The sequence below is a fragment of the Nerophis ophidion genome, linkage group LG28 (assembly GCF_033978795.1).
Source record: "Nerophis ophidion isolate RoL-2023_Sa linkage group LG28, RoL_Noph_v1.0, whole genome shotgun sequence".
Lineage (NCBI taxonomy): Eukaryota > Metazoa > Chordata > Actinopteri > Syngnathiformes > Syngnathidae > Nerophis > Nerophis ophidion.
Genome location: NC_084638.1, coordinates 29,047,889 through 29,065,901, shown reverse-complemented (window position 1 = coordinate 29,065,901; position 18,013 = coordinate 29,047,889). Strand labels below are relative to the sequence as shown.

At 40.4% G+C, this 18,013-nt stretch overlaps 2 protein-coding genes across 3 annotated transcripts in view; one reads left to right on the top strand and one right to left on the bottom strand.

Moving 5' to 3' along the window:
• Positions 1-1,058: 1,058 nt before the first annotated feature.
• On the bottom strand, positions 1,059-16,430 carry skp1 (S-phase kinase-associated protein 1). 2 transcript variants are annotated; one of them, XM_061890228.1, is made up of 6 exons: positions 16,252-16,430; positions 15,654-15,750; positions 11,440-11,513; positions 4,421-4,564; positions 1,601-1,741; positions 1,059-1,517 (listed from the first exon to the last, which is right to left on the bottom strand). In XM_061890228.1, the coding sequence occupies exons 2-6, from the start codon at positions 15,748-15,750 to the stop codon at positions 1,482-1,484; spliced, it is 492 nt and encodes a 163-aa protein (XP_061746212.1). In that variant the 5' UTR covers positions 16,252-16,430; the 3' UTR covers positions 1,059-1,481. The 2 variants fall into 2 exon arrangements, with proteins under 2 accessions (XP_061746212.1, XP_061746211.1); XM_061890227.1 differs by having other exon boundaries at positions 15,654-15,753; positions 16,252-16,429.
• Positions 16,431-17,534: 1,104 nt separating this feature from the next.
• The window catches only part of cdkn2aipnl (CDKN2A interacting protein N-terminal like), a 4,856-nt gene continuing 4,377 nt past the window's right edge, over positions 17,535-18,013 (top strand). Inside the window, exon 1 of the mRNA XM_061890712.1 lies at positions 17,535-17,788. Coding sequence (XP_061746696.1) covers positions 17,577-17,788 — 212 coding nt within the window. The 5' untranslated portion in view covers positions 17,535-17,576. The remainder of the gene's footprint in view (positions 17,789-18,013) is intronic.

The window sequence follows — 18,013 nt, the reverse complement described above, 5'->3', positions numbered from 1 at the left end:
CCAACAGAGGGCGATGTTGCTTGTAGTTTCATATAAACACCAGAGAAATGACTTCTTCTTTTTTTACACTTGAATTGTTTTGGTGTATTGAATTTGTTTAAATATTTAAAAAGAATGTTTTTGAAGATACATTTCAAACTGGAATAAAAAAACATGACACAATTTTCTGTTTTCCTGTATATATGTTTTTAATATTAACTGCAAATTGACCTAATAAGGAACTTTAATATATGTAAAAAAAAAAAAAAAAAAAAGTACTTTTTAGCCGCTACCATTTCTTAAAGCAATACTTTTAGAATGTTGTCTGTCTATCTGTGTTGGCCCTGCGATGAGGTGGCGACTTGTCCAGGGTGTACCCTGCCTTCCGCCCGATTGTAGCTGAGATAGGCGCCAGCGCCCCCCGCGACCCCGAAAGGGAATAAGCGGTAGAAAATGGATGGATGGATGGATGGTTTTAATGTCAAGTTGAACAATTCCGTGTTCATCCAGCAGAGGGCGATGTTGCTTGTAGTTTCATATAAACACCAGAGAAAGGACTTTTTTTTTTTTTTTTTTTTTACACTTGAATTGTTTTGGTGTATTGAATTTGTTTAAATATTTTAAAAGGATGTTTTTAAAGATACATTTCAAACTGGAATAAAAAACAACACAATTTTATTTTCCTGTAAAAAAAAATGTATATAAACTGCAAATTAACCTAATAATGAACTTTCATATATGTAAAAAAAAAAAAAAAAATATATATATATATATATATATATATATATACTTTTTAGTCAATACCATTTCTTAAAACAATACTTTTAAGTGTTTTGGTTACCAGCGACCCCAAAGGGCATAAGCGGTAGTAAATGGATGGATGGATTGTTTCAATGTCAAGTTGAGCAATTCCGTGTTCATCCAGCAGAGGGCGATGTTGCTTGTAGTTTATTATAAACACCAGAGAAAATACTTCTTTTTTTTTTTACACTTGAATTGTTTTGGTGTATTGAATTTGTTTAAATATTTTAAAAGGATGTTTTTAAAGATACATTTCAAATTGGAATAAAAAAACATCATTTCCGGTTTTTTTGCAGTATTTTATTTACTCCCAAAATCATCAAGCAATGTGTGAAACATTTTTTTTTCTTTCCCTGCGAGGCGACGTCAGTAAGGAATTAGCGAGCCAAAACAAAACTCACTTCAACAAGACAGTAAATATTCTAATTCACACTTTCTTCTTCTATTGTCCACAAAAAGTCTGATTTACCAACTAAGACGAAGCAGTAAAAAAAAAAAAGTAAAATGTAGACAAAGTGTGTGCTAACAGCCACGACTTATTAATTTAAATATTGGGAGATGTTATTTCAGAAGGTAAAAGCTGGGGGGGACACAGGTGCGGGGACAGGTAGAAAGAAGACACAGGTGCGGGGACAAGTGGTGTAAATATTAACAAGTATGAACAAGAGCAGTGCAACCAGGTTCCTATCCAGCGTTGGGGTTTACTTCTCTTCACACCACTGGTTCTCTTTGCGCACCTGACAGACAAAAAAGAGGACAACGTGTTAGAGAGAGCCTCAAAGGCAAGAAAAGGAACATTTTGAGCGTGGAGGACGCTGACCTGGGCTTCTTCCTCCTCCGTGAAGTCGTTCTTAATGTTGAACGTCTTCCTAATCTCCTCGGGGGTCTTGCCTTTGATCATGTTGGCCACCGTCTTGCACGTCACGTCCAGAAGACCCTTGATGTCCAAATAGTTGGCGGCCTGGGAGACAAAATCATCTTCAGTTTAGCGGGATCACTGCAATACTGCTCTGCCACCAGCAGAAGCGCTGCTGTCAAAAGCATGCGCCTAAAGGACGACAAGTTTCGCCATTACGGGGAAGACAAGTTAGGACGTGACGCAATGTCTACTATACAACCGCCAAATTACAGGGAGGACAAGTTAGGACGTGACGCAACGTCCACTCTACAACTGCCCAATTACAGGGAGGACGAGTAAGAACGTGACGCAACCTCAGAAATACAACTGTCCAATTATGATGAGGACGAGCTAGAACGTGACGCATCGTCCGAAATACAACTGTCCACTTACGGGGAGGACGAGTTAGGATGTGACACAATGTCTGAAATACAACTGTCCACATACAAGGAGGACCAGTTAGGACCTGACGCAACGTCCAAATTACAACTGTCTACTTACAGGGAGGACCAGTTAGGACGTGACGCAACGTCCGAAATACAACTGTCCACTTACAGGGAGGACCAGTTAGGACGTGACGCAATGTCCGAAATGCAACTGTCCAATTACGATGAGGACGAGTTAGAACGTGACGCAATGTCCGGAATACAACTGCCCATTTACAGGGAGGACACGTTAGGACGTGACGCAACATCCACAATACATCTGCCTTATTAAGGGGAGGAGGAGTTGGGACGTGACGCAACATCCACAACACACCTTCCCATTTACGGGGAGGATGAGTTAGGATGTGACGCAACGTCCGAAATACAACTGTCCAATCACGGCGAGGACGAGTTAGGACGTGACGCGGCGTCCGAAATACAACTGCCCTGTTACGGGGAGGATGAGTTAGGACGTGACGCAACATCCACAATACATCTGCCTTATTAAGGGGAGGAGGAGTTGGGACGTGACGCAACATCCACAACACACCTTCCCATTTACGGGGAGGATGAGTTAGGATGTGACGCAACGTCCGAAATACAACTGTCCAATCACGGCGAGGACGAGTTAGGACGTGACGCGGCGTCCGAAATACAACTGCCCTGTTACGGGGAGGATGAGTTAGGACGTGACGCAACATCCACAATACATCTGCCTTATTAAGGGGAGGAGGAGTTGGGACGTGACGCAACATCCACAACACACCTTCCCATTTACGGGGAGGATGAGTTAGGATGTGACGCAACGTCCGAAATACAACTGTCCAATCACGGCGAGGACGAGTTAGGACGTGACGCGGCGTCCGAAATACAACTGCCCTGTTACGGGGAGGATGAGTTAGGACGTGACGCAACATCCACAATACACCTGCCCTATAATAGGGAGGACAAGTTAGGATGTGACGCGACGTCCGAAATACAACTGTCCACTTACAGGGACGACCAGTTAGGACGTGACGCAACATCCACAATACACCTGCCCTATAATAGGGAGGACAAGTTAGGACGTGACGCGACGTCCGAAATACAACTGCCCTGTTACGGCGAGGATGAGTTAGGACGTGACGCAACATCCACAATACACCTGCCCTATAATAGGGAGGACAAGTTAGGATGTGACGCAACATCCACAATACACCTGCCCTATAATAGGGAGGACAAGTTAGGATGTGACGCAACATCCACAATACACCTGCCCTATAATAGGGAGGACAAGTTAGGATGTGACGCAACGTCCAAAATACAACTGTCCACTTACAGGGACGACCAGTTAGGACGTAACGCAACGTCCACAATACACCTGCCCTATTACGGGGAGGACTAGTTAGGACGTGACGCAACGTTCGAAATACAACTGTCCACTTACAGGGAGGACGAATTACGATGTGACGCAACGTCCACCATAAAACTGTCCAATTACGATGAGGACAAGTTAGGACTCATTGGAGGACATTTAGATGTGGACTGGCTTTGAACAAGTAAACAATATAATCCGATACTTGTTTTTTTTGGATATCAATATGGGATCGGTGCAGCCCTACTAGGAACCAGCCAGAGGCGGACCCTCCAGCTGAAGCATGTTTGTCTTTAGACCGCGGTTGACTTGGGTTTCACTTCCTGGAAGACCACAGCGGAATTTTGTCCAACACGTGGACAACATACCTACTATCTCATCACATGACACACACACACACACACACACACACACACACACACACACACACACACACACACACACACACACACACACACACACACACACACACACACACACACACACACACACACACACACACACACACACACACACACACACACACACACACACACACACACACACACACACACACACACACACACACACACACACACACACACACACACACACACACACACACACACACACACACACACACACACACACACACACACACACACACACACACACACACACACACACACACACACACACACACACACACACACACACACACACACACACACACACACACACACACACACACACACACACACACACACACACACACACACACACACACACACACACACACACACACACACACACACACACACACACACACACACACACACACACACACACACACACACACACACACACACACACACACACACACACACACACACACACACACACACACACACACACACACACACACACACACACACACACACACACACAGTGTAAACAAACCACTTAATATTATTGTTTTTTTACCAGAATGAGCTCAAACAAGGTGCCTTGGTCCACTTTGAGGAACTCCTGATCCCAGACGGGAATGTCGTCAGTGCGCTTCTCCTTGTTCTCGTCGTCCTCAGGTGGAGGGGGGTCGTCTTTGTGGTGGGTGCACCACTGGATCACCTGATAACACACACACAAACACACACTGAACACATCGAACAGGAAAACAAGACTTGCAACTGAAACATTTTGGGAAGAACTATAAATGATTATTGAGGACTTGAACATACTGTATCCAACCACGGTACCGAAATGTAGAGATACTTTTCGCTACTTCAAAACACTTTCAAAATAAAGGGAAGTACAAAAAATGTCAACGTTGGCTTTATTTTAACAGAAAATCTAACAATACATTAAACATCGATTTCCTATTGCACTCGAAAAAAATTTGAAGGTTACAATTCAGTTCAGTTTCAGATTATTTGGAACATGCATACGATTCAATGTGATGCATCACACAATTCCAGTTGTTTCATCACAGCACGTCCAAAAAGGAGTAGGAAGAATCAGAGCTCATTTAATCCTACCCCTTTTCATACGTAGCAATTTTATCCAATTTCCTTGTTCTCTGTAACAGAACAGTGAACAAATAAATAATATAGTAGGCAAACAAATATGAAATACATGAATAATCTCTGTCTCAATAAAAAAAAAAAAAGGTTAATACGTGTATTCGTATTAAACCGTTTCGGTACGGGGGTATCGGTTTGGTTGGAAGGTATAACGAACGAGTTTCCACATGGACATATGAAGTCGCGTACCGCACGTTGTGTAAACAATGCGCACCGAGGCACAACACAAGGCATATGCCCTCTTTTGCGGGGCTGTCCGGGTGGAGTTTCTTAAATGCCTCAAATGTCCGACATTTTAAGTTAGGGTTGCGTGTATTTTCAATGTACGTTCCGGATTAAGAAGGGGTTAAAAACAAAACAAATTGTGCACGTAGCAGCATTCGTGAGGGAGGGGCCGACACAGAGAGAGCGAGAGAGTTATGATAAACGCGCATGCGTCGCCAGGCTCTGCTTTTTACCCATAGATTTATCAGATTTCATTTTTTATTATCTATTGCAGGGGTGTCAAAAGTGTGCCTCGGAGAGCATTTGCGGCCCACAGCTAATGTTTTAAAGGCCCACGGCACATTCTAAAAATACTATTAAAACAAAAACTAACAAAAGTGAAATAAAAAATCTTAAAAGTTAAATTTAATTTAGAAAAAGTTGCAATGTTGACTAATAAAACAAAGCAGTTTTTTTTTCTTTCAAACTGTCATTGCTAAAAACCTATTGAATCAAAATCAATGTTATTATGAATTATTGACCTATCCAAAGTTCCCATTACTTCACATCAAATATTCCACTAAGAAAAATATTTTTGGTGGAAGACTTTGCAAATTTGGTAAATAAATAACCAAAAAATGTATATTTTTTTGTTTTCTTACAGTACCGAAAATGAACCAAACCGTGACCTCCAAACCGAGGTACGTACCGAACCAACATTTTTGTGTACCGTTACACCCCTAGTACTTTGTGAAGACTTGTCGTTTAAACAGTCTCTTAAACTGAATCATATTGGTGCTTTGTTTGATTTCTTTGGTTAGTCCATTCCATAATTTAATTTGACGTACTGATATACTAAAGGTTTAAAGTCTTGTACGAGAATACAAATGTTTTAAATTAGGATTTTCCTCTAAGGTTATATTTCTCCTCTTTTGTTGAGAAGAATTGTTGTACATTCTTGAGTAGCAGGTTATAGTTTGCCTTGTACATAATTTTAGTGGTTTGAAAATAAATGGAAACAATATAAATTAAAAAGGCATTAAAGACATAGGGCTTTTCTTGTTGCACTCAAAAAAATATTTACAATGTTCCATATAGTCTGCCATAATCAAAGATTAGATTAGAATAGAATAAAAAGCTGTATTGACATGATATTAAAGATGGATGGATATATACGTATGAGACTATACCACTATATCTTTTGATGTGCCTTTACTAGCAGCTGGTCCGGCTGGTAAAAGTGGAAGTCGCCACCGTGCATTGCAGACACCAACACGCTGTCAAGTTTGTTCTAATAACAGGCTGCTCCTCTTTATTAAGCAGAGGAAGCACTTACAGCTGTCTGGTCCAACCGCTGTAAGTATTTGCTGTCGTCCAGCAATCTGTTTTTGTTTACTTTGCAGCCAGTTCAGTTTTAGCTTGTTTTGCATAGCCATCACTAAGCTTCAATGCCTTTTCTTAGCGGCACTCGCCTTTTGTTTATTTTTGGTTTAACCGTTAGATACTTTTTTACTTGCAAACCATGGCCATTGTTCCCGACATCTACAAAGCAATTAGCTACCTGCTGCCACCTACTGACATGGAAGAGTATTACATAGCTACTCAGGTGAGCTCCAGACAGCACAGACACTCAAGAACGGCATATTTGCGGATTATAATTACTGGTTTGCAAAAAACTTTTTTAACCCAATTAGGTGAAATTACATAATCACCCACGGCACACCAGATAATATCTCACGGTACACTAGTGTGCCGTGGCACAGTGGTTGAAAAACACTGTTCAAATAAACTAATATGACATTTAAAGTTGTTTTTTTAAATAACACATCAATTACTTTCCCTAGTAACTAATTATATTTAATAAAGACTAATTCCACTTTTGGTTAAGTAATGAGTTACTATAATTAACTAATTTTTAAAAATAAATTTCAGATCACTGTTGGTAACAGTAATGTGGTATTCAGTTTAAAATAAACAATATGCACTTTTTTTTAAAATACCGATATATATAAAATTTTGGTCCATAACACCTAGCTCTGATATAAATAAAAGTCAGTGTTTATTTCATGGCGACAAAAGAAAGTTATTAGATTTAGTGTTAGCTTGTTATCTTTAGCACTTGGGTTGATTTATAACACTGACTATTTTACAACATGTAATAAAGTAAATAGTGAATTTTTGATGTGGTTTACTTTTGTTTCACTCATGTACGGCCTTCCTTTCTTTCACATTTCTCCAACGAAGTCTCAAGAGTAGTAAGCAACTGGGGTCGTCGCTTTGAGCATGCTTTATATTCCTCTGTAAATACGTTTAAAAGAGTCCGTCCACTCCTTGTAGCTTTGCGTATTGAAATGGAAATTTGAAAAAAATACACATTCAACTTATTATTTAAACAGTATGCAGCGGAGTAAAATCACTGCAAGATAGTGCCACTGTTCAGCACACAGATGCCACACAATAGTTCCTTTTGGTCTTATTACTCGTCGTCAAGTTTGTTGTAATAGAAATACACAAGAAATACGACAAGTTGTCTCACATACTGTAATGGCAGTCATGTTTTCAAAAAAGATGTTTCAGGAACGCCACAAACTGTGTTCAACCAATTAGCGGTCGACTTATGATGTAAATAATTCAATGTATATACTCTGATGATTAACTGGCATGATGACTGTATTATGTTATTTTATATTTGTACCATGAATTGATTAACGTGGACTTAAACAAGTTGAAAACTTATTGGGGTGTTACCATTTAGTGGTCAATTGTATGGAATAAGTACTGTACTGTGCAATCTACTAATAAAAGTTCTAATTAATCAACCAATCAATCAAAAGACAGCAAAGTCCACCCCTGTAAGGTTCCTGGAACATTCCAAAAGTTCCAGCTCACTGACAGGAACTAAAGATGGTTTTTGTGGTACTAAATCTACCCATCTTTTTGGTGGAAACACGAGGGACTTTATTTAAATGGATAGTTCCTGAAAAAATTGGAAAAGGGCCTAATGTTTACGTGGTGTGTGTTACCTTCCTAAATATAAACATTTAAGGCGGAAACCCTTCCTAAACTAGAAAAGGCTCGTACACGACCACGATGTAGCAACATGTAGTACTGCGAATTAGGGCTAGGCGATATATCGAAAATATTCGATGTATCGCGAGTTTGTCTCTGTGCGACATAGAAAATGACTATATCGTGATATTTGAGCATACGTTCTCACCCAGTTGCTTTTAGCTGCGGGCATTACACAACAGGCTCTTCTCACGCTCTCGTCTCTGGTTCTCAGAGACGTAAAACAAGCACACCTTCTTACATACGCAGAGAGGTAGCGGAATGGTAAAGTTAGCTGTGATGCTAGCGGTGTGGTAACAAATGAAGGAAGAATTAATTCCCAAGAAAGACAGCGGGGAGTCCATCGTCTAGCGGTGGTTTGGCTTCAAGCGGGAAGATGTTTCTTTCTTTCTTTCTTACTTTATTTCGAACATGAACACACAACATAATACATCAGACAATCCTACAAGTATGCGGTAAAACCATTGCTACAAAAAGTAGCAGCACTGCTAATGTGTAGCACCATTTGAAAAGTCACCCGCTAGAGCAAGAAGAGTGCTTGAAACTCCGCATGTCAACATCTCCGTTCGGTGCACACCAACAAAATGCCGAAGCAACCTGCACACCAACACCGTACGAAAAAAAAGTCAACAACAGGAGATGACGTCCGCTGCAACCTACCAGATAGCGAAGGACATACACTATCTGATTTCCTATTATGCAGCTCATTTTTGACACTTATTGAAATACCTTGTGTGACATCATGCACAAAAGTACACTTTATACGTTTTAAATTATTGTAGTGGGGTTCTGTACAAAAAGTGCACTTTAATTTAGTGTTGTTTTGATATGTCACCTTAGTGACATAATGCAAAAAAGTGCACTAATGGCTTGATTTTTAAATGTCTCTGACAATCTTGCACTTAGTTTTGGAATTTACAAGAATGTTTGTGCCACTGCTTAATAACTGTTTAATAAATACAGCACGGTGGTACAGGAGTTAATACATGTGCCTCACAATACGAAAGTCCTGAGTAGTCCAGGGTTCAATCCCGGGCTCGGGATCTTTCTGTGTGGATTTTGCATGTTCTCCCCGTGACTGCGTGGGTTGCCTCCGGGTACTCCGGCTTCCTCCCACCACCAAAAACATTCACCTGGGGATAGGTTGATTGGCAACACTAAATTGGCCCTAGTGAGTGAATGTGAGTGTGAATGTTGTCTGTCAATCTGTGTTAGCGACTTGTCCAGGGTGCACGCCGCCTTCCGCCCGAATGCAGCTGAGATAGGCTCCAGCACCCCCCACGACCCCGAACGGAACAAACGGTAGAAAATGGATGGATGGATGGATAAATACAGTTTTGGTCAATTGACTTAGTTGTGATTTCCCTCTTTGCATGAAAGTTTAAAATGAGCATATATTAATGCAGTATGAACAAGAATGTTTTAATGTAGACTAGGGCTGGACGATATGGCCTTTTTTAATATCTCGATATTTTAGGCCATATCAAGATACACAATATATATATATATCGATATTTTGCCTTAGCCTAGAATTAACACTTGATATATATAATCACAGCAGTATGGTAATTCTATATGTCTACATTAAAACATTCTTGTTCACACTGCATTAATATATGCTCATTTTAAACTTTCATGCAGAGAAGGAAATCACAACTAAGTCATTTGGTCAAAACTGTATTTATTAAAGTTATTAGCAGGTGACTTTTCAAATGATGCTACATATTAGCAGTCACGCTACTTATGGTGGCAACACTTGTGCCCCACACTTGACAAATTAAAGTTGTCTATTCCACATATTCCCGCTTGAAGCCAAACCACCGCCAGACGATGGACCCCCTGCTGTTTTTATTGGGAATTAATTCTTCCTTCATTCGCACCTCCTTTCTCTCGTATTACCACTTGCATGGCTTTGCTAGCATCACAGCTAACGTTACCCAGTCTTTTACCTCTCTGCTCTGTGAGGGCGTATACGTATGTGACGTATGACGTTACAGTATGTGACGTGTGTAAGTTTGTGCGCTTGCCATCTGTGAGAAGACACCTGCGCTAAAAAAATAAGGCAGGCAGCATGAAGCAGGGCTTTTATTGTGAAGATAGGAAATGTACAGGCGGCCTTTAGAACTTTGACGGAAGGTACGGCGCGAGAGTCTGTTGAAATAAAAAGTGTTTCTCGCCTTCCTCTCTGTCATTTTTTCATAATAATGAACTGGCAGCAGCCAGCGTCATCTCACAAGACCCTCGGGTGCCGTGAATGTCAATCAAGCAAGCTACGGAATTTGCCGTCAATGTTTTTCTTGTAAAGTGTATGGAAGCTGGATAAATAAGATGCCAAAAACCAACCACTTTCATGTGGTATTGTACAGAAAGGACAACTTTTTTCTCCTCCATAATAAAATGTGGGCGTGTATCATCACTACTGTCTGATTCCAATCAATGCAAGTCATCAGAATCAGGTGATACACCAACTTCTATTCTTTTCTTCGTGAAAGAAAGACATCTATATGCATTACACATGCTTGTATTACCATTAAACACATTTAACTTGTTAACAAAAACGTCTTTCATAAATAAAACATAAATGATATATATGAATGAGGTAGATACCCTCGATTTGATCAATTGAAAAGAAGCTCGCCTGCAGAAAAAGTGTGGGCACCCCTGCAGAGACAAACCCGCGATATATCGCGTATATCGATATATTGCCCATCCCTAATGTATACACAAACTCATCAAACGGGTGTGATTATATGCATCAAGTGTTCATTTGTGAATTTATTTGTGAATTATATTTATATAGCGCTTTTCTCAAGTGACTCAAAGCGCTTTACATAGTGACACCCAGTTCTAGGCTAAGGCAAAATATCAAGATATATATTAGGGATGGGCAATATATCGATATACACGATATATCGCGGGTTTGTCTCTGTGCGATATAGAAAATTACTATACCGTAATATTCGAGTATACGTTCTCACGCAGTAGCTTTTAGCTGGGGGCATACACTACAGGCTCTTATCACTCTTTCTTGTCTCTCCTTCTCACAGACAAGCAGGCGCACATTCTTACACACGTAGTGTATCGTGACATGGCCTAAAAATATCGAGATATTAATAAAAGGCCATATCGCCCAGCTATTACGTGTGTTACCTTCTTAAGAATTGCCGCGTTGACGTTGGGAAGAGGGACCGGGTCGTCGTCTCCTTCGTCGTCCATTCCCAAATCTGTGAAATAATACAAAATATTGCACTTCAATTTCAAAGGCCTACTGAAACTTACTACTACTGACCACGCAGTCTGATAGTTTATATATCAAAGATGAAATATTAACATTGCAACACATGCCAATACGGCCGGTTTAGTTTACTAAATTAGAATTTTAAATTTCCCGTGGAGTTTCTTGTTGAAAACATCGCGGAATGATGACTCTTATGTTGACGCGTTCTTGTGACGTTATTGGTTGTAGCGGACATTTTATCACAGCACCGCTCACGGCTAAAGGTTGTCCGATTTAATCGCATAATTACACAGTATTCTGGACATCTGTGTTGCTGAATCTTTTGCAATTTGTTCAATTAATAATAGAGACTACACAGAAGAAAGATGTTGGTGGAAAGCGGTGTATTTCGGCCTGCTGTAGCAACAAAAACACAGCCGGTGTTACTTTGTTTGTTGTAAAGCTTTAATATGGAACAAAGCGGTCAAGCGAACATGGTTCTCTACCACATGTCAACCGGCAGGTTTCGGTGAGAAAATTGTGGTAATAAGTCGGCTTTTACCGTAAACATGAGCGGAGCTTGTGTCGTTCCTCCTGCAGCAGTCAAAGAGGCAGCTGCGACTTTCTTGGCTCCTCCGTAGCTTCCCTCAGAGACACTGGCGGTCACCACACCCCTCCGACTTTCAGGTATGACTATATACAGGTGCTGGTCATATTATTAGAATATCATGAAAAAGTTGACTTATTTCATTAATTCCATTCAGAAAGTCAAACTTGTAGAATGTATACATTCATTCCAAACAGACTGATACATTTCAAGTGTTTTTTGCCAAAAAGGAAGTGAAGTGAATTATATTTATATAGCGCTTTTTCTCTAGTGACTCAAAGCGCTTTACATAGTGAAACTCAATATCTAAGTTACATTCAAACCAGTGTGGGTGGCACTGGGAGCAGTTGGGTAAAGTGTCTTGCCCAAGGACACAACAGCAGTGACTAGGATGGCAGAAGCGGGAATCGAACCTGTAACCCCCAAGTTGCTGGCACGGCCACTCTACCAACCGAGCTAAACCGCAAGGAGATGATTATAGCTGACAACCAATGAAAACCCTAAATTCAACATCTCAGTAAATTAGAATATGGTGAAAAGGTCAGATATTGAAAACACCTTGTGCCAGACTCTAATTAGCTAACTAACTCAAAACACGTGGAAACGCCTTTAAATGGTCTCTCGTTTTGATTCTGTATGACACACAATCATGGGGAAGACTGCTGACTTGACAACTGTCCAAAAGATGACCATTGATACTTTAAAGAAGGAGGGCAAGACACAAAAGGTCATTGCTAAAGAGGTTCGGATGTTCCCATAGCTCTGTGTCCAAGCATATTAATAGAGAGGCGAAGGGAAGACAAAGATGTGGTAGAAAAAAAAGAGTACAAGCAAGAGGGATAACCGCGCCCTGGAGAGGATTGTCAAACAAAACCGATTCAAAAATGTGGGGGAGATCTACAAAGAGTGGACTGCAGCTGGAGTCAGTGCTTCAAGAACCACCACGCACAGACGTATGCAAGATATGGGCTTCAGCTGTCACATTCCTTGTGTAAAGCCACTCTTGAAAAAGAGACAACGTCAAAAGCGTCTCGCCTGGTCTCAAGACAAAAAGGACTGGACTGCTGCTGAGTGGTCCAAAGTTATGTTTTCAGATGAAAGTAAATTTTGTATCTCCTTTGGAAATCAAGGTCCCAGAGTCTGGAGGAAGACAGGAGAGGCACAGAACCCATGTTGCCTTAAGTCCAGTGTCAAATTTCCACAATCAGTAATGGTCTGGGGTGCCATGTCATCTGCTGGTGTTGGTCGACTGTTTCCTGAGGTCTAGGGTCAATGCAGCAGTCTACCAGGAAGTTTTAGAACACTTTATGCTGCCTGCCGCGGACCAATTTTATGGAGGTGAAGATTTCATTTTCCAACATGACTTGGCACCTGCACACAGTGCCAAATCTACCGGTACCTGGTTTAAGGACCATGGTATCCCTGTTCTTGATTGGCCTGCAAACTCACCTGACCTTAACACCATAGAAAACCTATGGGTTATTGTGAAGCGGAAGATGCGAGATGCCAGACCCAACAATGCTGAAGAGCTGAAGGCCACTATTAAAGCAACCTGGGCTCTCATAACACCTGAGGAGTGCAACAGACTGCTGGACTCCATGCCACGCCGTATTGCTGCAGCAATTCAGGCAAAAGGAGCTGCAAAAAAGTATTGATTGCCGTACATGCTGAAACTTTCCATGTTCATACTTTTCAGTTGGCCCACATTTCTAAAAAATATTTTTTGGTACTAGTTGTAACTAATATTCAATTTTTCTGAGATACTGAATTTGGGATTTTCAATAATTGTCAGTACTAATCATCAAAATTTAAAGAAATAAACATTTCTAATATATCACTATGTGTGTAATGAATTGATATAATATGTAAGTTTCACGTTCTGAATATAATTACTGAAATAAATCAACTTTTTCATGATATTCTAATAATATGACCAGCACCTGTAATCTCACTAATACACTATTAACACAATAAGCAGATAAGGGATTTTCTAGAATTATCCTAGTAAATATGTCTAATAACATCTTAGTCGCTACCACTGCCCTCGTCTTTTTTTTTTCTCCAGTCCTTCACTCTCACTATCCTCATCCACAAATCTTTCATCCTCGCTCAAATTAATGGGGAAATTGTCGCTTTCTCGGTCCGAATCACTCTAGGTGCTGGTGGCCATGATTGTAAACAATGTGAGGATCTCCACAACCAGTCACGTCACACGCACATCGTCTGCTACTTCCGGTACAGGTAAGGCTTATTTTATTAGCGACCAAAAGTTGTGAACTTTATTGTTGATGTTCTCTACTAAATCATTTCAGCAAAAATATGGCAGTATCGTGAAATGATCAAGTATGACACATAGAATGGACCTGCTTCCCCTTTTAAAGCGCTACTGAAATTAGATTTTCTTATTTAAACGGGGGTAGCAGGTCCATTCTGTGTGTCATACTTGATCATTTCGCGATATTGCCATATTTTTGCTGACAGGATTTAGTAGAGAACATCGACGATAAAGTTTGCAACTTTTGGTTGCAAATAAAAAGTCTTCCCTGTACCGGAAGTAGCAGACGATGTGTGCGTGACGTCACAGGTTGTAGGGCTCATCACATCCTCACATTGTTTACAATGTGAGCCTCCAGCAGCAAGAGCTATTCGGACCGAGAAAGCGACAATTTCCCCATTAATTTGAGCGAGGATGAAAGATTTGTGGATAAGGAAAGTAAGAGTGAAGCACAAAAAAAAAAAAAAGAAAAAGCGACGGCTCCAGGCAGCGGCAGTGGGACCGTTTCAGATGTAATTAGACACATTTACTAGGATAATTCTGGAAGACCTCTTGTCTGTTTATTGTTGTGATAGTGGTTTAGTGAGATTGTAAAGTCATACCTGAAAGTCGGAGGGCTGCGGTGAACGCCGGTGTCTCTCAGAGAAGCCGATGGAGGAGCCAAGATCACAGCTGCCTTTTTGAGCTGCAGGAGGAAGTCCCATAATCCACTGAAGTCTCCGGTAAGAGCTGACTTAATATCACAATTGTCCCATCCAAAAACTTGCTGGTCGACGTCGAAAACATGTTCGCTTGACCGCTGTGTTAAAGCTTCACAACAAAGAAACACAGGCTGTGTTTCGGTGCTAAAGGCAGCTGCAATCCACCGCTTTCCACCAACAGCATTATTCTTTATAGTCTACATTATTAGTTAAACAAATTGCAAAAGATTCAGCAACACAGATGTCCAAATTACTGTGTAATTATGCGATGAAAAGAGAAGACTTTTAGCCGTGTGTGGTGCTGGGCTAATATGTCCCTTCCAACCCTAGACGTCACACGCACGCGTCATCATTCCGCGACATCTTCAACAAGAACCTCCGCTGGAAATTTAAAATTGTAATTTAGTAAACTAAACCAGCCGTATTGGCATGTGTTGCAATGTTAATATTTCATCATTGATATATAAACTATCAGACTGCATGGTCGGTAGTAGTGGTTTTCACTAGGCCTTTAAATAATAAAATCTCATTTCAGTAGGCCTTTAAAGCATATAATCACTTTACCTTCCAACATCGTTTTGATGGTCACGGACTGTTTGGCTATTTCCACGTCCACCTCGAAAATTTCCCCATCGGAGCTCTGCAACTTTATGGTGGGCATCTTCTGTTCAAAACAAACAATAACACGTTCAGTACTTGCATGTATTTGTCAATAAAACGGGTGGGTGTCCACTCATTTCAGTTGGAAGTCCATGGCGGTACAGCATTAACTTAACTAATATGTTATTATTGTCGTTTAGTGACGACGAACCACTATAGTTTTGCATCATTTTACGATGAAAAGAAGACGTACGTACGCAAACGTTGACATAATCCAACATCTGGAAGTTGTATTAAAAAAATAAATACAAGTTATAAGCGCCGCAAGGCGTTAGCATTCTAATGCTAAACATGTCACGGCCCAGCATAAAAAAAACATAATACATTATTAACACACGACCAACATAAAAGTGTTCTTGTTGTGATACTCATGCTCAAAATGCAAAATATGTGTTAAAACTCGCTGTTAGCATTAGCTTGTTAGCACCATGCTAGCAGGCCGCAAGCGGTCAAACAAAGCCATTTTAAACACGTCACTCTTACAATATATGGACAAACGTACCGTAAATGCGTGTTTTTGTTTGTTAATTGCACTGGATAATTGGCCTGTAGTCTCTTTTTAAAGCAGTGGAAGAGAAGAAGAAGAAAAAGAAGTGAAGTATTTCCCGTCCGCACTCGGCGCTGCTTTGTCACAACATGGAGGGGAGAGTAGTGTTGTGTCGTTCGCGAACAATTCGTTCGAAAGGACGAATCTTTTGAGCGAACGTTAGTGTTGTGTCGTTCGCGAACGATTCGTACGAAAGAACGAATCTTTTGAGTGAACGTACTGAACCAAATCACTTCCTGAACTGATTCGTTCCTTTCTCAGTTCAGTGAAGGTCCGCTGCGACCATGCCGGTATGAGTGGAACTGGCGCGAGTCACGTGATTCACGTTCGCGAACACACATTTTTAAAATCTATTTTTCATATCGTGTTTATTGTATACCGCTTTTAGAGTGATCATAATTGTTAAAAAAAAAAAAAAACACACATTGGATGTGATATAAAAGGAAGAGTGAATTTTATTACATATTTAATACATGTATGTTTTGTTACATGTTAAAATAATAAAATGTAATGTGAAAATGAAAACTTGTAACACATTTTAGAATCATTTTTCTATCTAGTCAAATCCACTATGAATTGTTAAAATAAATGTGATGTAATAATGTAGAAAATAATTGCATTTCAAACACATTTAAAAACAAATTTCAATTTTGTCGTCGTGTCAAATGTTGAAATGTAAAAATAATAATACCATTTGTGGATTTGTATGTAATTTTTACCACTTTAAAAAAAACGTTTTTTTAATTTATTTTGTTTTCAGATCCATTTTAAAATGTCATTGACGCTTCATTGAGAGGACGCAAAAAAAAGAAGGAAAACAAACGAAAATAATATTTGTAGCAAATTTTTAAATGAATTGTTATTATCTTGTCAGATTCACACACAGCGAGATCTGCCGCTGGGGAAGCTGTTACTGACTGACTCATGATTCGCCGACCTGCACACAAAACTGCTGCTGCAGAAGTGATTCAATGAACGAATCTTTTGAACGAATCAATTAAGGAACTGATTCTAGTGATTCAGTACAGTCAAAAGAACTGCCGATCCCATCACTACTTGGGAGTAGATTTTTCTCCATGTGGCCCTCGATCTAAAATGAGTTTGACACAGATAAAATGTATTAAATTATATGTCGGGGGAAAAGTGCTGTTTTCTACGCAGCCAGGTGTAGTTCTCACTTTGCCCACTGAGTGGCACTGTCGCAAACACTGCAGCGAAACAACATCCGGGTCACGCTCGCCAAAACTGGAAGTTAACTCACCTAAACGAAAAAGAGCAAGATGTCTGCCGACGACGTGGATGATTTTATTCGACAAAACCGAGCCGTTGCCAAGCAAGTGGAGACACACCGAGGACATTGGGAGAGCAATAAGCATTGGGAGCCACGGAGGGAGTTTATATTGCAGAACCTAGAGCAATATGAAGACAACCAGCTGGACCACCTGCTTGCTATGTCCATGGTGTGGGCCAACAATGTCTTCCTCGGCTGCCGGTAAAACAATTGTTTGCTAGTGGTTACTAAATACTTACATTATACATGTGCGTCAGTTATTAATAATACATTCTAGAATACTCCCCAATAAATATATTACCTTATTTAAGTGTATTCGACCGTAAATATTGTAGCAGGCATGTTAGCCAATGACTTTGGCTGGGGGGCGGGACTTTCGGGAAGGAAGGGAAGTGACGTTGATAATAGGAAGTAAGGCATTCGAGT